The following is a 25,568-nucleotide window of genomic DNA, read 5'->3' as shown; positions in this document are numbered from 1 at the left end:
AAATTTTCATTTTTGTTCACTCTGATAAATCTAGAGCTATGTCACAAACAGATTAGCCTACTGTATGTCACTATTTTTTGTGAAAAGGGATAGATTACAAAGACTAAAACAAAATCAAACGCGATAATTTCGATCATGGAGCTGCGTACTCGTGGTGCTCGTGACTCATAGATGATTGAAGCGAGCCGCTTCAGATCAATTTCAGCCACTTACGAGAGGTCAGCACCCTTTACGCACGGCTTGGGAAAAAAGAGCACCCGCGAGTAAACTGTGATATATCTTCAGATTCAAAGTAGTATAGTGTAAGAACGGTGGGATTTTTGATTCGGATGTTCATCAAGACCTGATGAGCACGATATTGGGCACGAACATCGAGTATGCCTACACCTCAAGGCTTTTAGGAGCATCACAGTGCTTACGAGCAATACGGTGAAGATGCCCGATGTTACACTATTGCATACACATATCTTTATCCAGAATTTTCATATTCGCGCATTCAAAATAATATCCTATTGATATTACTGGAATTACAGATTTCGCCATGTTTTAAAACTCCGAAAGTACGAAAATGAAATATTCACTGTCGATCCCACTTATAACGTTTTCCCGCTTAGTAAGTTTCACTTTCGTGGTTCTAACTCAAACTAATTCTCATTAAAATTTTCAGTTTAAAGCATTTTCCCGCTTACAACGTTTTTTTTTCATAACGGTTTCTTATACAACATTATAAACATTATAAGCGAGTTCCACTGTATATCAATTCAATCCTTAGAAAATCAACAATTTTGCCCCTGGGAAATTGAAATAACTAATTTCTTGAGGTAGTATGGTTCACTGCCTCAGTTTATGAAATCAGACATACTGCAGTTTGGATATACTATCGTCTTCGTTTGAGATAACTCCTAGATGTAAATACACCACGCTGATAATCCCTCTTAGAACGTTTTCCCGCTTAGTGCGACTTATTTCCGTGGTCCCATCTTTCACTAATACTCATCAAGATTGCCCGTTTGAAGCGTTTTACCACTTTCAACGCTTTTTCATGACGGCTTTCTGAAAAACGTTACAAGCGGGATGAACTGTAATTCGAATTCGTATAATTAACTTGTCAACTGTAAAAAACAGTAGTATTACTGAATGAATCAAAACATTTTCAAACGCAGTAACCATTAATTCCCATTAGCACGAAGCTCTACAGTTCTTTGATATTTTTTGTCAAACTTATTATTAGCATAATGTGAATTTTTTTTTCCCATGCAACTATACTGGAATAATGACTTGGTTCGATCAAGAATTCACGATGATGAAATCAGGCAATTTCATCGCCGAGGATGGTGAAATCTTTGGTGCACCAGGTTTGATGATAATTCAATAAGGGAAGGGGTTTGGTGAAAAGTACACATACCTTTCACTATTTAAAAGAGAACTGTCATTAGAACCAAATGCTGTATCGGGGGGGGGGGGGCGCTTTTAGCTATAGAGCTATTGTACAGCCGCTTCTAGCTTATGTAGCTTTTTTTGGCATAAATACGACCCTAGTTAAGATGAACTTGCTTGGTACGAATTGAATATTTTCACTTCGTGGATTAATATTGGGAATGATACTAATATCCTCGTTCAATGCAAATATGCAAACACCTACACCCCTTTGAAACGAAATGGTAATGTAGCACCTCATATGAACGATACCTGATTTTTCTCTCCAGAATTTCCAACTTCAAACAAAGAATTCAGAATGGGGCTTTTCAAAGATCTGGTGACATCCATCCTCGAGTGACGTTGACTTTGTTCTTCTTGGTCGTGGTGTTTTCTAATAATTCGACAACGCTCTATAACGTGGTAATTAATGTTTACCCTCTAGCTTGCTTCGTTACCAAGTTAGATTCGCTCATTTTACTACAGAGAGCAGCAATTGTTTTTGAGCATATAAATTTTACTGTTCGTAGACCAATCGTTTTTAGTCGGGGATGTATTTTTAACCGTAAAAAGATGAATACGGAATTTTCTATGGACCCAGTATACGTATCATTCTCTTAGTTTTCTTTCACTGTCATATGAATTTTACACAAATTTAAAAGCGTATGTACGTATGTTTTTGAGGAGATATGTTAATAATGCAATACGCAACACACACATTCTCATTATTATATGTTTTTTCTTTCCATATAAATGAAAGAGAATTTATTTACTTCACCCCAAAAAGCTAAATACTTTATAAGTTATACTATGAAAAACAACGGATCCAGCTTGTAATGTTTTCAAGAAAAACCGTCATGAAAAAACGTTGTCAATGGGCAGAAACTTTAAACGGGAAATCTTGATGAGAATTAGAATTGTGACCAGGAGAATAAATCATTAAGCGGGAAAACGTTCTCAGTGGGAACGTTTCAAGTGGGATCGACTGTAATTACCATAGACTAAAGATGTATACTATTATTATTACTCTATGGCAGCGGTTCTCAACATTTTTTGACTCGCGCGGAGCCCTTTCAAGTAAAAAAATTCTATGGCGGAGCCCCATAGGCCAATTTTTTAATTATTTATCAAAGTTACCGATTTATTTTTATTATTTTAAAATATCTACAATTACTTTTTTAAATTTTAGTTTTTTTTAATTTTCTTCGAGCGGCCGCGGAGCCCCTGGAGAATGCACAAAGAGCCCCAAGGGCTCCGCGGAGCACCGGTTGAGAACCGCTGCTCTATGGTAATTACACGGGCATAATCTGTTTCAAGTCTTTTCATTATGAAATCGCTGTTTTTTCGGTCAGTATGAATACTTTCCAAATATATAATTGCGTTCTTTGTGATTCAAACTATAGCAAAGAAAAAAATCCGAATCGCAAATTTCAAGGTTAAAAACAAGAAGAAATGCAAATACATTCTAAAAAATTAGCGAAACCACAACCACACATGCTCTACAACAAAAAAAGAGTTGTCGTTAACTGGGACAACTTTCAGTAAATTCAAAATGTGAAATGGAAAAAATATGACCTCACCTTACGTGCAAAGGTATTGCTGAATTATTATCTTCAAACTGGCTGTAATGAAAGAAGAACCCTTTGCTCATATGCAAAGCTACTTATTTAAGGGTTAACGAGGTTCGACTATAATCCCCCGTGTACAGAAAATGATCAAATTCACTAAGGTATTTTTTTTTTAAAGCTACTCCTATGCAGCCTAAAAGTATTGAACCATTTCCGTAGCATTAACAATACAATTACTATTACAAATTCCTCAAAAGGCATTCTGTCATTTATAAAAATCTTAAATTATGCAGATATAATTCAGTGAGATTTATTTACTGTTTAATAAAATATATGTAAATTTTATCAAAAAAAAAAAACTTCTACTGTGATCTCTCACTACATTTCCGTCTAAATATTACTCAGATAAGATTAACGAGAACAGTACTATAATAATCTACTAAAATACCATAGTAACCAACGCCGTTGCACTGTAATAACTTCTAATTATATATCTCGTCTAGACGTGATGGAGGGATCGTAAAATCCCTACAAGTCACAAAGTGTATGTTCATGTTTTTTTTCTCTTTATTGTTTATGTCTGCATTGCATTGTTTTGCACACAAAAAAAAAAATTAGCGAAAAATGCAAATACAACATCATATCTTCACGAGCTACGTGGTGAATGAGCAAAAATTCACTTCCAATGTCAAACTAACATTCAAATCAAAATTGAAAAAAAATAAATAAATAAAACCGAACCTCATTTGGTCGATCTCTCACCAAAATGGAAAATTATAGATACTTTAATGTCGATGAAATGTCCCGTAAAAGTTCGCGACTTTTCTTGAGCCCTTATCATTATGATCGCAATATAACACCTGAGGCATCTCTCATGAGAGAGAGATACGGAGAGATAAAAAGAGAAGAAAAAATAGTTTCTCTCCACAAAATGGCCTCTCACCAATCGATCTGTTTTAGGGTGCATATCTGCTATCAAATGCTTGAATGCGCAGCAAACTTCTTCCAAAAAGTAATGTATAATACCAAAAAGCGACAAGAAGAAAAATTGCGTTCAGTTTTTATACGTAGTTTATTATTGTGTTATTATATAGACTATTTCTTTTTTCCTTTTTTTTCGTTTTCTTTATCTTCCTTCTGGCGTTATCGTGGGACCTAAATAGTTTCTGGGGTCCAGGCTAATGGTTACAGTTCGATATGGACTTTTAGCTTCTTTCGTACACATGTATATTCAAGAAAAGAGACAGAAAAAGCTCGAGGAAAAACGGTTTTGTGTGTGTGTGTTACCTGAGCCGTGCGCTTCATTAGGTATTCGAGCCGCGTCTCAGACGGTTCTGCTCTGTAGACCCGACGCCGATTGGTCGACGTTGTTTTTATTTTACTTTTTTAAAGGAAAAATCATCATATATATAGTCAAAAACTATTTTTTTTTCTCTCTCTCTTCTTTTCCGAACTTGAACAGCTGCTAAATACACATTTGACAGACGCGAATTCCGATTGCGTGTGCGGAAAAAAATAAATAAAACTAGTTTAATGTATACTTTGGAAACAGTCAAACTCGATTATTAATGACATCGAAGATTTCGCGAAATTTTGTCGTTATAACCAAGATGTCGTTACAATCGAGGATGACGTTTTTAAGACCTTCTTTTTGAGCGGAATTCCTAGTCAGAGAAAATCAAAAACTGTACATGAAGATTTTATTTCTTTGTGATTTGGATGACTGTAAATACGAAAAATTAGTATAATTTCAACGGGACATGACCAATTCTCGCCAGGCATGTTGTCAACTGTCAGCGAAATTGTCAAATATTGCTTCTACAGAAACTATTTAAACTATTTCCGACAGAGAAATCCTCGTTAAAATTCATATCTGTCATCCTCAAGCACAACAAAACTGCACCTGCTAAGGAATCCAAAGAGTGTATGAATACGAATACTTAAGGGGTAACAATACAGGATGACTTGAAACGGAATATTCATTGCGATAAAATAACAAAAAAAAAATTCGATTTCACACAGGTCTTTTGTAGAAGCTCAAGTATTTGATAGGAGAGGATTTTTTGAAAGATGTCTTTTACGCGTGAGTTCTCTCAATTATAACTTATGGTTTGTGTGTATGGGGTGGAGCATACCATTGTAATATCATGCAACTAAGTAACACATATAACAAGGTAAGAAATATGCTAACACAAGCCTATACTGGAAACGATATAGAAATTAGCTGTCACACACTAGACATCAGACAATTATATATTCACCAAACGATAAACTTTGCGACGAAAAATAAAAATTGGCTTCAGAGAAAAACAAATAGAACAGCAGCGAGATTCAAACATGATTTTGAAGTGCCGAAAACAAAAAACATCTCTTTCAAAAGTGTTTCTCATTTACTGCTCCTAAATTCATGAATTCATTTCAGTCAAAAAAACCAACTACTAATAATACTAACCACACAAATATGAAATTTACATATATGCAAAAAGCATTCAAAATTATGATGACATATTCTGAAACTGTGTTCACACATAAAAAAGCAAGATAAATATAAAATTAACAATGTTTTTTACATATTACTGCTTAAAACTATATATTTTTTATGTGTATTAATATTATACCGAGAACATTCTGGCATCATCTTGTTTAAATTTTCACTAAATATGGATTGTCATTTTACATTACATACATCATGTCTTAAATTTCTTATATGTTTTTCTATAATTACACTGCGTACTTGGCGGCTCACAATGGCGGCGAAAAAATGTAATGCAATGTCTTTTTGGCTTCCTGGAAGGACTTAGTGTCCCTTGGGGCGACATAGTGTATATTCGTTACATGTGTAAGTCTTTTTTTTCTTTTGTATTCCTTTTCGTGTGTTATTGTCCAGTATTTGTGTAATGTCTATGTGTGTGTATTTGTGTAATGTCTATGTGTGTGTATTTGTTTACAATAAATTGTCTTTGAAAGAAAAAGTTATACAGCAAGTCTGCTAAAAAAGGAATTTCATAAGAAAAAAAGTGAGCTTGTCAAATATGTAAGATAAATAAAAGTTTGTAATCCGAATGTTTCTCTTACTATAGTTTGAATAACACAAAGAAGGTATTTATATACCTGGAAATTAAATATTACTTTAATATATTTACTTTATGTGCTCTTTTTCAGGCTTTGCAAGTCTTCAATAAGGCGCTGTATAAGCAGTACAATAGTTTTTTTAATGATTTTCCCGGCTTTCAATACGTGTCATTAACTGTAAAAAAATTATCAGCTCGAAAAAAAAACAAAATTTATCATTTCAAGGTAAAGAAACACTGAATTGAACTGTGTGCTCAAAAGACTCGAACCATTTAGTGGAAAAATGAGAGTCGTTTCATGTAGCTTGTTATGAGTTGGGAATTTTAATTATTTCAGTTTTTGCCTAAAGCACACTGGGAGGTTCTTTGTTCAGTCAAAGAGACCTTTTGTCTTTCATTTTGTTTTTTGTCATATTTTATGGCATTTTCGAAAGCTTTCAAATGCCTCAGTGCTTCACTCTTGCCTCGAGATATTCTGAAGTGTAAGTTTTGAACGAGATGGAATTTTTCATCGGGAAAGTAGTTGACTATTGGGGAAATTTTGAATCCCATATTTTCTGTCCAATATTTAAAAGAAAAAAAAAACATTTATAATTATTTAATATACAAAAGCGTGTGATTACTTATCCTAAAAGGCAAAGTCAGGTCCTTTTCAGTCAACCTATGTTACGCAAATTTCAAAGATGGATAAAACGTGTCAATTTTCGTAAGTTTCGTTACATGAAACATAAAAATATGTGCACTGATGAACATTTGCATTGAGGGACCATGCTTCACCTCTCACAGATGTATATCGAAGCGTTCTCGGAGAATAGGTACATCTGGACTATCAAAGAGCTACTCACAATCCCCAAAGGGGAATTTAGCCATCCTATACCAATCCTTACATCCTTGCATTACGTTTTAAAGGGCATCCCTACCAACCAACACACAGATGGACCACTAGATATAAATAAATTGCTGTATAAATACCGTATAGAGGAAGACGACTTTAGTGTGGCTTGTATTTTCCAGCTGGTTATTTAAACAAAATTGCAGTCTGCAGAAGTATTTACAAACTATCTAACGGTGCGTTGAAATTCAAATCATCTACGTTATTTGTTTGCATAGTTGACATTCTCATGAACAATATTCCAATTCAGTACTTGCGGTTTTAATTGAGAACATGATGAATATACAGGGCGAGTTAAAAGTCCTGGACAAATACAAAATACAATTTTATAAAAAATCAACCAATTGACATAAAAAGGTCCGGTTTACCCTGAAGTACTTATGACCTAGAGTTATTTTTTCTTCTTTTTAATAAATTTGAGAAAAATACTATTCAAAATTTCATCCGCAGATGTCACTGTCTAAAGAAGAAACTCCTCATAACAAATAAAATGCATCATGTTGAAATATGGTAGTTTTATGTAACGCCATTATCATAAACATTAATTATGCCCTGTTTGCGTTGTATTTTATGAGTTATGTTGAGTGTTTCGCGAAATAGTGCCATCTGAGTGAATTTTGTACATTTCTTCAATTTATCAAAATCAAAAAAACTTCGATCCATGATAAGTAGACCTACTTTAATGCAAGCCACACCTATTTATGTCAAACTGTTGATTTTTTTCCCTTATTCTTTACAACGTGTTGTAGAGGACTTTTCACCTACCCTGAATATAGCTTCACCTTACAATATATTTTGATACGGAATTAAAAACGGGAATCAAACAATATCAGATACTGAGTATCATTATCAGCATCACGCTTGATCCGATTATATGAAGACATTGCTTCATTTTCATCACCAGAGAATATAGGAACCCGGATCTCGGAGAAGGGTCCGTAGACTAAGTTCTTTGGTGGGTTCCAAGTAATGGTTTTTAAGGGCTCTTTCACAGAAAATTTATGTTGTAAAACATAGTATAAAATCCATAACGGTGCCAAGAAGACTAGGGCCTTGTAGATGCCAACAACATCAGAGGTTGGAAGAGGATAAAATTAAATTATAATTTGAATTATAAATGAATTATAATTTCAAATGAGTAAAAGTAGATTGATTATATAGATAAATCCAAATCGAGAAAAAAAAAACCTCCTGTAACTTAATGTTTTTTTCTTCGAAACCAAGATTTATCCCTCTATGGTCTCGTATAAATTTGAATATGCATGGTAAATAAATTGTCAAAAAAAAACCCCAAGTTATACCAATTTCTTTCCCCAATTTTTTTATACTTAAAAAAAAAAATCTTTTAGTGTTATTTCAGAACAAAATATACGGCTATATAGGTACAATACTTTTTTCATCTAAAGATTTGATTCGTTGTTGGTTCAATTTTTGAGATCTGAAATTTTACATGTTCAGAGTACCGCACCAAATTGAGGGGATTAGAAATAAATTTCAAAGTGATAACTATAGGCCTACAACTTTGCAAGCAAGATTTGATCTGTTCATTGATAACATTAAAACCAAATATTTTACCATTAATTAATGACTTTAGCTGAATAAAAAATTCACCCTAATAATTAAATTGCTGTGGTGATGAATTATTTCAATTAAAACTATTCTAATAGCTGCAATTTAAATACATTTTTGAATGTTAAAAAAAATTTTCAATACTTTTTTATGTATATGAACCATAGAGAGAATGATAAATACATTGCAAGTCCGACAGAGGCCATCCAGTTTAGTTCTGCTTTTTACATTCCAGTGTTTAATCTTTATTTCAAATTTTAAATGACTCTATTGAAAACATTTAAACACAAATGAAGCATAACGAGATCTTTTTAGAAGTACAGTATGCGCATACTGTACTTCCTTAATTCGGAACACCTTCCTCAAGTTCTTGAGGGAAAAATAGATAACCCTATGATTTGAAAAGAAAAAAAAAAATTGCCGAAAACACTTCCCAAGTCGTCGATGCAGAGCAAGAGATAGAATGAGACAGAAATACGTGACCAAACTCCAAAATTGAGTTGCAACTTTTTTTTTTTTTTTTTTTTTTTTTGTAAATGGAGAATTTTGTATCTGAATATCTCCCTCTCGCAGTTCTTTCTCACCAGGAAATGGCAAAGGAGAGAGAGAGAGAGAGGAGTCATGCCTATCGCGTATCTATAGCCATCAGTTCAGTACCATGAGGAGACGGATCACAAGCCTACTGTACTAAAGATACAGCTCTGTGACTTTACCTGCGTCTGTGCTTTTTTTTTTTTCCTGCATTCAAATGCAGCAGCGGCTTCAAGAAGTCTTCCGACATCTCAGGGTTATTCCATCGTAAATGGTCCATGAAAAAGAGTTTTTGGGCAAAATGGTGGAGAAAACGAATTATTATACAGATGGAAGTTATGGAAAGAAAAATGTTCGTTTTCATCGAGAAAATATCAGCTCGAGATAAAAAGAAATTCCACCATTTCAATGTTTCTTTTATACCTTTCAAATAAATCTCACGCACATATAACTTTCATATACAGTCGAATCCTGTTATAACGAACGCCAAGAGACCGGAGGAATCACTTCGTTAAAACGAAATTTCGTTATAAAGGAATTCCAATTTACCTAGCATTGTTCCTATGTAAACTTATTTGGAGGATTAGAAAAGTGTTCGTTAAAACGAAATTTTCGCTATAACGGTATTCGTTTAAACGGGATTCGACTGTAATTGATTATTTTCACAAAATACTACACATTGAAATTGAAACATGGCTGCGTGTTTACGCCAATGTGCTTATTAATTAGGCATTAATTGAATTTCGTAATTTAAATTATTTTATATAATTTGAAAGTACCCTACCATTATTTCCTCTGTATAATCAGCAAATGCAAATTTCGCTTTTTTGAGAAAAAATATTATATGTCATGGGGGTATATATATATATATATATATACCCCCATGACATATAATATTTTATTATATATTTATATATATATAAATATAGAGTTCGCAGCGGCGTATAATACACGTATGTAATTAATGAAAAATTTAGTAATTTTAAATGTTATTTTCTCGTTTTTGCAAAAAGAAAAGAAAAAATGATGGGGTTTCTTACTACTTCACCAAACACCAACTCTGGCCATATCGCTATATTGCAATTTACTGCCACTAGTGAGATGGGTTGGAAGTGAAGGCGCTGTCTATCGGTGGTCGCCTCGAGTTCTTTAGGGAAAATATCGTACCTATATCCTCCCTTGGGTTCGAACCCGGGACCCTGACAACAACCTTCACGATGGTAGACGAGCATCTTACCACCATGCCACTCGGGCACTGGGTTTTCCTACTAGTATCTAAACGCTATTTAGAAATCTTGCAAAAAATATTTTTTTTTCTTTACAAATTAATTTTCAAAATATTTATTTCCATCCAGATCCTACTGATAAAATCACTAAAGATAATTCGCAGCGGTATATCATAGATGCAAATAGCCATACTGAGAAATTCCGATGTTTCAGGGTGGGGAGGTTCCTAAACTAATTTTTTTTAGCCGCGACCCACAATAAACAACGAAATCAGCTTCACGACCTATGGAATTGTATGTTTTTTTTGAGAAATTAGAAAAACCAATGACTCAATAAGCGCATGTATAACAGGACTGTACGTGGATTTGAACAACCCATATAATATTAAGCCCCCCCCCCTTGTGATTCCAGCTCGTGTTGTGACCCACAGCTCAAGAATCCCTAGCTGCAAGAGGATTTGTACCACCCGTCTTTGAAGCTCCGAGAATAGTTTTTGTTGGGACCCATAGCTCAAGAAACTCTGACAGTATAAGTGGTTTTTTGTACGACCTATCTCGGAAACCCTGCGAATCAAGCTTGGATTGTCACTCATAGCTCAAGAATACTCGGCTGTAAGTGGGTTTATACGACCCATGTCGGATGCCCCTGCGAATCAAGTTTGGGTTGTTACCTGCAGCTCAAGAATCCTTTGCCATAAGAAGATTTTCATGACTCATTTTGGTAGCTCCTGTGAATCAATTTTTGATAACTCAAGAGTAGTCAGTGTAAGTAGGTTTATGCGGCCCATTTTGGAAATAGCCTTAGTCATTGCCTTAGTCATTGTTTATCCACGGCTTCCCAGAATATTCTTGAAAGGAACCGCCTCATGGCATTGAATAGTCAAACATCAACATGGATAACGCACCGCGACGCACACTTTGCGAAAAGCTACTGCATCCTACAGTAGCCTAATAAATAATATTCCAAATTAAATAATGGTTAAAATAGCCTAGGAAGGAAAGGGGAATAGAATGAGAAAGGCGATGATCTTTTTGTATGTTTGGAAGGTAATCAGTGATTCCCAACATTCGTGCCGTGAAAGTTGAATGCTGTTAAGGGGATGAGTGGGACCCAATAATTGATTTTGCGCGTATAGAGTCACAAACAGTGACTTCGATTAGTTCCTCGTGCTGAGCTAGGTCGCTGTGGTTGTGGTCGACTCAAATAGATAATGTCGTATTACCCCGTAGGATAGATCGGAAACCTCCAAGCTTACCGAAACTTCTCAAAACTTTGGTTTTTAGACACTTTTTTAGATTTTTTAAGCTCTTGTAATTCGTGGCTTTATTTTCACTTGTCAGTCCACTGACAAGATTTGAAGTACATTACGCTTTTGAGAAATTTGTGAAGAGATTGATTTCATGCGTTTCGAACGAAAAAGACCGTGAATAGCCGAAAAATCCTGAGCAATGTTAAATACATACGTAAGACGCAGCTTTTCGATAGCGTTCAAAGATACGGGTGAACTCATCAAGCTGTAATGATGTCTACGTGCTCGGTGATGGTGGATATATGATGACTATACAACCGCTGGTGATATACATAGGCTATTCTAAACCATTATTTCTCAAAAGTTTGCGATTTATTATTTTCTGTTTTCAATATTGGTACGTGGACGCCTACTAGATATTCTCGTCTCTGTGAAGCAAGTGGAATTTTAACGATTTCCGAGTCATCGTCGTATATCTAGATTTCCTCTGTTTACCAAATGTGGACTTATTTTTATTCTTAGTCGAAAGCATGATATGTGGTAAAATACTGACTCCCAAAATCAGTCAGCACGGCCCCTGGTTCTTTGATGTGCCTCCACGTGGTACCTGCATAATGAATTTATTGTGTGCAGAAACAAAAAGTGATAAAAAGTCTCGAAATTATAAGGTTCTTTCCGTCGTGAGACAATTGCACCAGTGAATGCAATGCAGTAAAAGTGCCAAGATCCATAGAAATGCCAAATGGATTGAATAACGAACTACGGCGAACTTTTTTTGAAAGTGCACCTTTGAATGGTACAAAAATGGGTACTGGAGTAAACCATGCTACAACATGTGTTCCTTGAATATTAATGTTCGAATAAAAAGACTGGCCCTTTTAGCATGTTTTGCAGATATATTAGTTAAATATATCTATATCGGACATTTGGACCATTACTGTCGTCCTAGGTAGAACCAGGGCCGTCGTAAGAGCATCATACCCCCCCCCCGGGCCAAGCGGTTTTTCTGAGGCCCTACCTGGCGAATTCTCGAAAATTTGAACCGTTTCTCATTTTTGTGAGGCCCCTCTTTTCTTGAGGCCCCCGGGTCGTGTCCGGGTGTGCCCATGCGTTAAGACGGTACAGGATAGAACTTCATTTTACCACTGAACTAAAAACCTAGAACATTTATATTTCAAGAATTTAGGAGCTTTAACAATATAAGACAAGTCATGACATTTCTACAACCTGAGATAAACCGTTTGGGTGTAATCGCATGTCAAAGTGGTTTTGCGGTCAAAATGACCTCTTCCGTCGTTGTAGTGTTAAAAAAGAGATTAGTAACTAATGATTAGTAACTAATAGTTAGTAAACTAGCAAGTGTGAATAGCTACTGTCTTATCTCATTCCGAAAGGGTACCAAGAACGTAGGAAGTTTCGAAAGTAGAGATAGAAAGAGGGAGTAAAAATTTCTGTAATATTATATATATTATGTATGAAAACGCTACTAATTTCTGCCAGATTCGATACATGATACTCATAAGCTTACCTGCGAATGTAGGGTGACAAGGTAGCCTGTCGAGGGGTCCACCGTTAGCCAGTGCCATAGGACTGACAGGATACGGACTAGTCCTGAAAAAGTTTGGCGTAGCCGGCATTCCGCAACCAGGGCTAATTGATGGTGAGCCAACGTGGCTGCCGGCGAAGGGTGTGCACGTGATCGGCTGGTGCTGTAAAGACATTTCGGTGGTTGCTGGGCGGTGATACGATATGAAGCTACTCGGTCCGATCTCACCGCGGGGTGTCATAACATCAGCTGGCAAGGACCACGGATTCGAATCTAATAATGAAACGCACAAAGAGTAAGGAAGGAAGTAACGATTTTAAAAGCACATCTTATATATATATAAAGTAAAATCGAATATGTTTAAGAAATTTCGCATCCAATTTTAAAAAATAAAAATGAAAAATTACAAGTAAATTCAAATTGGGTCCAACATGTTATTGTTTCAGTTCGATATTGTAAAACTCAATGATTAGCCTACTGCAGTGTTTCTCAAACATCTGTGACTCACGCAGGGCCGTAACTAGGAGATTTTTGCCGTCCACGACAAACAGGATTTTATCGCCCCCACAACTTTGAAATTCGACAATTTTATGATGGTTTTCTTTGTTTCCACCTAAAACTGCCACCTCCCTAAATTTTTATATCCGGGGCAGTTGTCCTCCGGCCCCCTCTAGTTCCGACCCTGCACACATGGCTCCCTTGCTTAATTCGTGGGTCTTCTGCGGCTCCCAAAAATAGTTTTGCAGATATTTTCTTTCATAATGGAGCCACTTCAAAGCATGAATAGGCGCAAAAATCACTATATCTCCAGCTCGTCGTGACACGTTCTGATAAAGGTCTCTTGAAGCTGCGACGTACACTTTAAAAAAAACTGGTCTACTGCATAAAAGCGCGATATTATTGCATTCACCGTTTAGTTTCACAAATTATAACGATTTCTCAAGTTTACAGTAGGCAGGCCAGTGTTTCCCAAAACTTTTCGATGCCGCGGACCCCCTGCAGTGAAGGTCAGAGCAAAAAGACCCCCCCCCTCCCCCTGTAATAGACATCAGTGCTCCACGGACCCACTGTAGCACGAGAAGATCAATTTCCACGCCCCCTAACATAAAATGTAAAGTGTGTAGGTTTTTTTTCTTTTTGTTTGTTTGTTTTCTCTTTTTTTTTATAAATTTGCACATTATAAAAAATTAATAAATTTAATTTCGCGGTAAAAAATGTGTCATTCTTTACAATGGAAGTAAATAATATAATGATCCTACGAACCCCTTACAAAGTACCCACCTACTCATGAACCCCAAGGGATCCGCGGACTACAGGTTGCAAAAAGATGCAGTAGGCTCTACCGTTCTTGTAAAAATCAATAATATAGGCCTTCACAGTCGTACCGCTGTTTGTGTATTTCGGATATAAGCCAATTATAAAGCAGTGTTTCTTCAAAGTGTGTGTCGTGGTTCCTAGGGGTCTACGCCAACTTTTGTCACAGGCATCGCAATTAGGTGGGAATAGTGATCTGTGTGCCTATTTATGCTTTTAAGTGGTTCTTTTATGAATGAAAATATTCTATTAAACTGTTTTTGGGAGCCGCTGGTGACAAAAGTTTAAGAACCACTGCATTAACGCTAGTAAAAGTTTGTCCATTTCCGAAGAAGACTAGAGCCATTGTAGACGCCAACATCAGAGTATAAAATTGAAAGATATGCGTTTATTTAATTTTAAGTACAAGTAGAATGATTACAGATAGATCCAAATCGGGAAAAACCTCTAACTTCATGTTTTTCCTTCAATACAAGATTCCGTCCCGTGTAAATTTGAATATCTTATACATGGCAAATACGTGGTCAAAAAACCAAATCCCACCAATTTCTTTTCTTAATTTTTTTGATATTTTAGAAAAAACATCTAGTAGTGTTATTCCGGAACAAAATATAACGCTGTATAATACAGTTTTCATCTAGACTCTAGAGAGTTGATTCGTTGTTGGTGTCAATTTTTGAGATCTGGTGAAATTTTACATGTTCAGAGATTTATAAATTCACACCAGATTGAGAGGATTAGAAATAAATTCAAGGTAATAACCATACAACTTTGCAAGCAAGATTTGATCTGTTTATTAAAACCGAGGTAAACTGTATATTTTACCCTATAATAATTTATACTGTATAAAATATATTATAAAATTCATAACAGTGCGAAGAAGACTAGAGCCTTGTAGACGCCAACATCAGAGGTTGGAAGAGGATATAAAATTAAAATTTGATCATTTTTGTCGCACGAGGGCTGATTAGACCGGGACCTACAATTTATTGCCGATTCCGAACGGCAGGCTTGTTTTTTATACTCATCGAGAGGTTGGTGCGCTAACCCCTCGATGGCGGACTCCCTGCGGTAGCAATTTTTTCTGCGGTCATTTCGCCGTTTTTGTTGTACCCCCGTGTCAGGAAAGTTTTCTGGCAAGGACGAATCAGGTATCGAACTCGCGACACCTCTAAACATCCTTTGGTACTTTAGGCGAGTATCTTACCGACCTGGGCCACCGCGCCCGATAAAATTAAAAAAAATATATATATTTAATTAATTTTTCAAGTAAGTAGTAGATTGATTATAAATAAATCAAAATCGGGAAAAAAAACTCCTATGTTTTTTCTTTCTCTCATGTTTTTTCTTTGATACGAAGTGTTATCCCACTGTGTTCCCGCATAAATTTGAATATATACATGGCAAATGCATAGTCAAAAAAACCAATTGTACCAATTTTTTTTCTCTTTTATTTTTATACTTTCGAGTGAAAAAAAATGTTTTAGTGTTATTTCGGAACAAATATACGCCTATATAGATACAATACTTTTTCATCTAGAGACTTGATTCGTTGAAATTTTACATGTTCAGAGATTTATAAAATCACACCAGATTGAGGGGATTAGAAATAAAGTTCAAGTTGATAACTATACAACTTTGCAAGCAAGATTTGATCTGTTTATTGATAACATTAAAACTAAGGTAAACTAAAAGATATATATTTACGTTATAGACGTTTCTTTTTAAATTATACACGAGGAGCAGTGGATATCGTTTCAGTTGCTGCTCACTTTGTCCAAAATCTTCAAACACGACGTAAATAATAATCATTACGTGAATACTGAATTTTTCTATTCAATTTAGACGTCTGTTTACGCAGCACGTGCAGAAGAATGTTTGCAGACAAAATTATGCACGTAAAAAGCTATGTATTGTCCCTGCATGCCAGAAGCCCGAATGTGCAAATTCCCCCTTCCCCCTTTTATTATCAGCTGGTAAGATAATTTATTTTGCTATGAAAGTTTAACCTGAAACGAAGTATGTATTTCTATTCAAACTCATGAAACAAAACATTTTAGGACAATATATAACTTCCGTAACTTACATGGAGAAATGTTCTCAAACGTCATTTCCACGTTCTTTTTTTCCAAGGACATTGCATATTCGTGCTTCTGCCATGAGGGGGACAATATGTATAATTTTGTAACTGGTTCCATAGCGCGCAGACGTTTCCAGCGTAAAGTTTCTCGCCGAACCCTTAATAGTTATAAGGCTGTTCCGCGGAACCCTTGATGATAATAAGGCTGTTCCACAGAACTCAAATTCTTTGAATATTTATCCTAAGGTAGGGTAAGGTAATAGTATTACACTATAAAAGTTTCATAAAAGAAAATTTATAAAATTTAAAAAATTTAACAAATAAGGTTATCGGTTACATTCGAGCAAATGCAACCGATGCCCTTATTGGTAGCATTTATCAAGTTTTATAAATGAACGTTTATGAAACTTTCATAATGACTTTCATAACCGGCATAAAAAATATTTTTGGCCCTACTGCCGTCTTAACAACATTATAGCCAAAGGGCAAAATGAAAGTGGGTTTAGGCACTACCTCTTAATTTACATATTTATGGTCATAAATCATTCTGCCAGATCTTTTTCTGGAATCTCCTATTCATCTTAGGTCTCTGTGCGGCCCATACAAGAGGATGGGTCTGGCAGCGCTATTGCCGGTGGCACGAAATGATTCTAATTTTGTTTTTCTCACAACAAATTCATGATAGAGAGGCCCATGAAGAGTCTGATCCAGAGGCCGACCAAAGATCCTGATGGCCATGCCCGGTTGAACTCGTACGTGGGATTCACGGCAGGTTGGAGCCCTGTCAGCCTGTTGGGAGGCATATTCACGAATCAAGAGCTTTGATAATAGCCAACACCAAAGAAGAAACCATCCGTACATGAACTCTGGCATATTTAATAACTCTGATATTACTTTAACTGAAATAATCATGATGCCAATAATCATTGAATCAGACGGTGTTTATCTGAGCCGTTTGAGTTGTCGGTGACTATCTTCTGAGCAACGAAATCAAGCATGTGTCCTCAATGGTTTAAGTGAGTACCACGAAAACGCCACCTCCAAGGTTAGGACTGACAGAGCTCTATCCCGGGGGGACCGGGACAAATCGCATTGTGTTTGTTTTGTTACACTATAAATTCTCTATAGATCTCACCAAAGATCTCAGTCTCAGGAAGGTGGTGCGGGGAGGGGGGGGGGTTGCAAACTCCAGGGTGATGGAGTCATGATGAGCGAGGAAAGGAACAATTTTATTCGTACATGAAATGCGTAACTGTGATAATTATTTTTTTTAAGATGGGAGAGAGGCACATTGCCTTTTAATTCGCATGAACCTGTTTCTCTGCTCTCAGAATTTTGACCAGAATAACAAAATAACATGCTGTCTTATACAACATGGGCGAATTTACTTTCTGCTCAGCAAAAACCATGGGTACACAGAAGCATTCTCAGACGCAAAACATTCATATTTTGTAAACTTATTCACCATGTGGAGAAAAAAATTATGTCTTTCTTAGTCACTTTTGTACATAACCAATATACGGGTAAAAGTAAAAATTTATAGGCAAAAATATGCCTTCTAGAAAATATTGAAAATAATTATACCGTACAATTACACAGGCTGGCCCGTCATTTCAAATTTTTCCGGTGGGGGGGGGGGGCGCAAAGAATATATAAGCTACTCGATATATTTATATATATATTTCACCTTGATTACCCATTTCTACTGTATTTTTTAAAGCTGCCTTTCCCCGCCCCCCACACGGGCCGGCCTAAAGTGTTATATTTTACATGTGGGCAACATCGATGAACTGGAACCCCTTTCCCACCACCTATCAAATAAAACTATTATAATTCTTCGATTGGAAACAGAGCAACTGGTTTTTGACTAACGCACCGCACAGAAAAAACAATATGATATGACACTCTAGTAAATATTTACAATAACGCCGAATAAATTTTCAAATTTGAATCAAAATTCTAACAGTGGTTCTTTGTGTAAGGTAAAATAATATCAATAAAATTAGCAATTTTGTAATTATTTCACACGAATACTACATCATGCAAATTATACCCAATGTTACTTTACCACACACAAATAACAACTATTAAAATTGCGAGACACTTGACAACTTATATTATTGTTTATAATATATTTATTAATCACATTTTTTTCTATTCGGTGCTTCAGTCAAAAACCAGTTGCTAATTTGAATTGAAGAATTATAACAGTTTTATTTGATATAGATGGCGGAAGGAGTTCCAGTTCATTGAAGTTTCTCACATGTAATACAAAGGAGTGTTCCGAGGATGATGTTACTCTCCGCTATTCATACGAAGGTTCTAACAGCAAGCTGATGGAAAGATGAATTTAGGGAAGAGAGTAAATTCAACTGCCTTTGCGGGGAATCGAACCCACGTCCTCTCACTGGCTGGGTGAGCGCATTAGACTGACTACAAAGGCAACGATAAGTCATATCTCTTGGTAGTGTCAGCAATTGTGAGCTTTGGCCTGAATTAGGTTCGACCGTCCACGAACGGTTCCGTCCAGTGCATGCGAGATCTAAGGAAAGATTCTCTCTTTCATAAATTCACATGAGCCAGCTGTTAGAAACTTCCGAATTCTGGACTGTATAATTATTTTCTAGAAGGTACATATTTTTGCCGCTATAATTTTATTTTTACCCTATTATTGGTTAAGGACAAAAGTAACTAAGAAACCATTTTTTTCGTGGTGAATAAGTTTACAAAATGCCAACGCTTAGAGACTGAGAATGCATACTGGTTTTTTGCTGCGCAAGGAAAAAATTTCCCAAATTGTATAATCATGTTTTTTTGTCATTCCGCACACAGATATCTAAATTGTGTGCGCAGAGAAACAGTTTTGTGCAGGTGAGGACCCTTGGTACCACCGAAATAAAAAATTTCATTCTGTGCAGCGGGATTTCTAAGAAGGCTAGCTGTTAGTATCTCTTATGCTTCATAGATGACAGCAAGGGTTTTTCAAGGTAACGATATTGTTTATAACTTACGTACTAAATATGCGATTGAAAGCGTTGAAATAATTACCAGAAATTCCTTAACTTGGACATGGGTACACATATGCAAGCATATTTGGCTATGTTTCTTACATATATTTGCAACAGAGGGCGCCACTGCTCCAACAATGAACAACAATTATTTTCCAACCCCAAAACAGAACTGCTTTTAATATGTATATACATTTTTACAACGGTTCTTTTTCAGCAGAGGATATTTATTTACTATCAAGCTTCGAGCATTGTTTCCACACAATTTGTTTGTTCCACAATTGAAGAAGTCAGATAATCCCTGATTTTTCAATAAACTACTCCAGGGCAGTCTTAACGCATGAGGACTATGTGCTACGATAAACAGCAGTTGTCACTTGGACAAATGCCTCATTTTTTCATGCTGAAATTCGTGCAATTGACAAAGGCCACATATTTTAGGGCCCCTCCGACGGTGGGCTTACCACCATCGGAGGGGCTTCGGGCTTCTCCGCCTCCGGAGGACGATGTATAGTTTTGTTGCCTGTGGGCTATGAAAATTTCGCGCCACCCTTCAGCCATTGTGGTCTAGTTTTGCTAACGCTACTCAGTCCTCCAAATCAGCCGCTCTGGACTACAGCCCTTCCCCCACACACCGTAAAAATTGTGTTCAAGTCACTCTTTTGGTCGTTTACATGCTTTCACACCCACACTAGGTCACTGTTTTCGCCTCTCGCTCAAATGGTCACTCTTTGGTCACTCACATACTTGCACAGTCCATAGGTGAGTCATCCAAGCGGCCTGGATTTTATTTTTGTACGACACTATCGCGTTAAAATTCAAAACAAAGAACAGCTTTCTGAGTATCAGTAACGAGAAAGTTTTCTTCTTTGGAAGCTTTTCGGGTTTCGGAATGTTTAACGGTTCCGTGGCGTTTGATCATGCGGAACCCCCAAAGAAAAGCTGCCACGGAATATGCCTTATAATAGTTAGGCATAATCCCCAGTTGGAAACCGGTGCTTAAGAAAATAAATTTAACGAAACAATTTCACTATATTTTACATGACCGGATATTGCGCTTTTAGTCCCAAGAAGGTTCATTAAGGAGTTTCGACTACGTAATAGCTACCATAAAAAAAGAAAGAAAACTCCTGCGTTTAAAATGGTTGATAGTATCCAGACCAGAAACACTTTGATTATATTTTAAGTACTTTTCGAACATAATTACAAAAACCTACGTTAATTTTTTTTATGCAGGTTTTACTCATACTATTTTACAACAAACAAATAACGACTGTTAAAGTTGTGTGGCAAATTTATTAATTTAACTAATATTATTGCTCAAAAAAATATCTATTAATATCGTACATATTTTTTTTTTTCGTGTGGTTTTTCATTAATTTATAATCCGTCACCAATTTCAATCTAAGAATTATAACTGCTTTTTTTCTGATAGGTGACAGCAGGAGTTCCAGTTCAATGATGTTTCCGACGTGTAATATAATACTGGACTGTGTGGTTATTTTCAATATTTTCTAGAAGGCATATTTTTTTTATTTTCACCCGTTTATTGGTTATGGGCAAAAGTGACTACTACCTTTTTTTTTATGGAGAATAAGCTCACAAAATATGGACCTTTGGAGTCCGAGATTGCTTCCGTGTATAGGCATATAAAGTTTTTTTGCTATGCAGAAAAAAATCCCCATATTGTATAAGGTAGCGTGTTAATGTCATTCCACACAGATTACGAAATTCTGTGCACAGAGAAATGCAGGCAATGTGTTGGGAAAAGTGAATTAGTAGGAGCAAAAGAGTGGGCGGGGAATATGCATCCTACATTTTAGGGACAGAACCATTATTTTCCTTGAATTTTTGGCTTTTTCTTCAGGCCAATCACTCCCATCTGAGTCCGCGATTAGGTCAATCCTCGAGACCATAGGCGAGACAGCTATATCAGCCTCCAGAAGCGTATTTACAGAGGCATAAAGTCCTAAGCAGTTAATGTGACGAATGAATGGGTCAAGAAAATTAGACTAGAATGGGAGGAGGGTAGCAAAATTTTTATAGCCCTCGGGTGGGAAAATCTTAGATCCGCTTGTTAGCCTCCCTCTACGTCGGGAAAAGGTCATGCATACATCGCCTATGCAAAAATCCCTTCGTAATGTTAATTAAAGATTTCGTCTTTTTTTCTCATGCATTTTCAAATTCGAATGGTTGAGGTCGCTGAAAAAGTTTTACAGAGTGGATCCTGCTTATGACTTTCCTGTTTAGAAAGCAATTCCAGTCTGGAACGATTTATTTTTGCTGTCCTAACTTTAATTAATAGGCCTACACGATTGAGACAGTGAATCCGTATATATTATAACGTTTTCACTTAGAAGAACGTTTTCTATCTTAGTACTATTTATTTTTGTGTGATCCTAACTCTTGAAAATAATTCAAATTGCGATTTCTCGTTTAAAGCCTTTTCCCACTCACAACGTTTTTTCATGATGTTTTTTAAACGTTATTAGTATGATCCACTGTATTTGAAGACCTTTATGAGACTGAAAATCTCCGTTTTCAGTCTCATAAGTCAAACGGTTTGTAACTGTTGCAAAAGTCCTTACCGATTTTTCACTTAGCCCTCTATGGCGGGGCTGGACAAATGGCAAAAAATGTAGGCGTCAGAACAATTTTTTAGGCGCCAAAATAATTTTTACCCGAAGAAAAAGGTCAAAATATTGCTTCTTTTGACTTTTTTCACAGCATGGTTACCCTCTTTCATGTTGGCATACATTCTGCTATAAATTCCAAACATTTTGGGCTGTTCTCAGCTTGCACACAATTTAGTAACAGCACATAGAAAATTTTAGGCACCAGTACCAATATTTTGATCACCATGGTGACCTGGCACCTGGGATTTGTCCAGCCCTGCTCTATCGTCCAGTGTATATTTGAATATACCTGTACATGGCAAAATAAAGTGGATCACACTTATAAGGTTTTTCAAAAAATCATCATGGACAAACGTTAAAAGCGGGAAAACACTTTAAACGGGAAATCTCGATGATAGCAATCATGTACTTGGCCTACTGTCCCGCCCCTAGAGACATACATTTGGGAAAATTTTGATGAGTGCTAGTCAAAGTTGGGAGTCGTAGGTCTCTACAAAGCGGGAAAGTGTTCAAAGTGGGAACGCTATAAGCGGGATCCACTTTAAATGATCCGAAAACCCATTTTTTCATTTTTATTTCTCGATTCTTTTTGGTATTTGAGAAAGCACACACTGCTGCATTTTAGTTAATATATTTGGATTAAGCAATATAGGATTATATATGGATTAAGAATCCATATTTTTTATGGGTATTTTTTTTCGCCTACCTCGTTGTGTATTTTGGCTGGTGTGGCCTTTGTATTTATATTATTTGTATAACTGTATTATATTGATTGAATTTTCTAAAAAACTAATTTTACTAACCTAATATAAAATATAATATGCAAGTAATCACAGTTTGATTAAAATAACTAGATTATAAATAAGAGATAATTAATGCACTTACCGCTATTGCACAACAGTTTTAATCGTTTTTCTTGTTGTCATAAACCAAAAATATCACCCGAACCTATTCAAACGTTATCTTTCCACAGTTCATCGAAAAAGTTATTATATCACATGCTGGATGTTCGGCAACATGTCAATCACGATATTGCGCATTATAGGCATTGTTGAGCAATTAATTGGTTAATTTTTTTTTTCTTTTCAGTACGAGAACTCGTTCATGCATAAATCCATTGCATGCGTGCGAGAGAAACGCGTGGTCCTCCTGTGTTTACAAGTCCTAACTGACTAGAGTTCTTCGCCAGACATGGAAAGAGTGAAAAAATATAATAGCATAACACAAGAAGCGTACAGTCAAGTCCATCTGGCGAAAAAGAGCAACGACGCGCATGCTCATTCGAACGAAAACGTCAGCGTAAACGAGCAGTGACGTATACACATCTGATGAATGACGTTCTCCACCCACTAATGTAGTCGTCACCATCCAATCCTGTTCGGAACCGATGCCATTGGTCAGGGTGACGAGCTGAATTTCGCTTTCATTGGTTACGCTTGGGACTCCCGGTCGTACGTGATTGGGGAGTTTGATGTGAACATCTCTCTCTCTCTCTCTCTCTTTTTTCTCTCCTTGGGTGGTAAACTGAATAAGAGCAAAGAACGCAATTTGAGAGAGAGAGAGAGAGGGACTCCTTGCTAACTTTTGTACAAGATGTTATTGACTAGAGCCAGGCTTATATGCGGTAAAAAAAAAGGAGAAAATATGCACTAAAAAAACGCTGAAAAATGATGTAAAAATAAATAAATAAGTAAAATAAAGATAAATCTGCATTTTTAAACATGCCGATATTTGACATGAAATCAAAAATATGTGAGAAAAGTGAAACAAATCCATTCTAATAATGCCGAAGTATGGCACTTAAAATATACGCAAAAATGAAAAAAAAGGAGTTACATGCCTATGCATCTACATGTCCCGAAAAAAAAAAAAATCGCGAAAATTGAGAAAATATGCATTTTAAAATGCCGAAATATGCATGAAATGTAAAAAATTCTTCAATATGCCCTATGCATTAAAGACTACTTCGCTGAGAATCAATATTTATTTCAAACAGGAAAAGAACTGAAATGACAATCGCAAAAGTAAACGAATACCTAAATCAAAGTTTCAACAACAAGTTACTCTATATAGGTTTTTATTGATTTGAAAGAACCTTTGATAATGTAGATATAACTGTGCTATTAAATAAATTGGAGGAAATTGAAATCTGTTGGTGAGCTCTTGCGATGGTTTGAGATGTATTGCTATGGACGAACATAGGCAGTTAATATAATAAATGAAAATAACAATTATCTTGAAATAAAAAAAGGAATACCTCAGACAGCGGTTTCACTCTTTTTCTAATCTACATTAATGATTCATGCCGTCTAGAATTTCATGGTTAGATAATGTCTCTTGCGGATGATAGGTCGCTATATTCCGTGATATATGTGGATGATAGCCTGTGTGTCAGAGATAATGAAGAGTTGTTAAGGATAACAAAAGAAATTGCTCCCAAACATTGAAAAACAAAATTCATCTGTCTAAAAACTGCAGATATAAGACCTCAAACCCCAATGTGGATATTCCTCCCAAAGCTGTTCTGGCAATCATATAGAAAGAATAAGAGAATATACATATTTAGGAGTTATTATACAAGGCATGCTGAAATGGAATAGTCACACAAACAATATTTGTGTAATGAAATTGGAAAACAAATAGCAGAGTATTATACAGATTGAGAAACACATAAATCCGGAACTCTTTAAGACAGTCTTCCATGCATGGATCCAATCAAGAGTAACTTACGCAATAACAATGAAGGGAGGTGCTTACCACGGTAACATTAAAAATTTAAATAACATTTACAGTCGTATAAAACGTAAAAATTTTTTTAATAATTCATACCTACTTAAATCAGAAGTTTTAACACTTGAAATTTTTGCAAATTCATTAAAAGTGGACTATAAAATGATGCTCAAGAAAAGTTTTGAAATGATTTTTTTTAAAAAAAGGAAAAAAAATCTGAAATTTATTTACAGTGTTACACACACACACAATATATTTGCCGTTGCTTATTGATGACAGAATTTTTTTTATTGAATAATACTGGGAGTAATTACTTGAATAATACCGGGATAAACCGATTGAGTCTCTAAGAGCTGCAGAGTGTATGTTTTGCTTTTGTTCTGTTGCCTTTATTTTGTATATTATTTGTAGGGCTGGGAATCGATTAAAATTTTTAACTCGTTAATCAAAAAATTTTAATCGATTAATCGAGTTTTAATTGAATATTTCCAAATGCTATTCATTCATAGCAAACGTAGTGTCGTAACTGTATAACATTAACTGATGCTATAAAAATATTTTTTATTCATTTCACGCATCTGTCCACTGAATGGATATAAACAAATATAGAAATACATTAACAAATACATTAATAAAGGCCACCCGCTTAAAGCTATTTAATATCGACTCCCTTTGCCAGAAACATGAATGTGCAAATTTCTAGAACTTGGAGAAAACGACTGTAGAATTTT

The 25,568-nt window shown here is 35.8% G+C and overlaps 1 protein-coding gene across 1 annotated transcript in view; it reads right to left on the bottom strand.

Annotated features, from left to right (window-relative positions):
* Positions 1-23,374, bottom strand: part of LOC149082848 (uncharacterized) — a 33,177-nt gene extending 9,803 nt beyond the window's left edge. The window contains exons 1-2 of the mRNA XM_089236005.1: positions 22,993-23,374; positions 13,052-13,342 (exon numbers count right to left, since the gene is read on the bottom strand). Of these exons, the coding sequence (XP_089092131.1) occupies positions 13,052-13,310 (259 nt within the window). The 5' untranslated portion in view covers positions 13,311-13,342; positions 22,993-23,374. The remainder of the gene's footprint in view (positions 1-13,051; positions 13,343-22,992) is intronic.
* Between the last annotated feature and the right edge of the window lie 2,194 nt (positions 23,375-25,568).

The sequence above is a fragment of the Pholcus phalangioides genome, unplaced genomic scaffold (genome assembly GCF_987345545.1).
Source record: "Pholcus phalangioides strain wild (caught in Gottingen) unplaced genomic scaffold, Ppha-v1.0 ptg000009l_1, whole genome shotgun sequence".
In the NCBI taxonomy this organism is placed as follows: Eukaryota; Metazoa; Arthropoda; class Arachnida; order Araneae; family Pholcidae; genus Pholcus; species Pholcus phalangioides.
The sequence above is the reverse complement of the archived record's forward strand: the minus strand, read 5'-3'. Positions and strand labels throughout refer to the sequence as shown.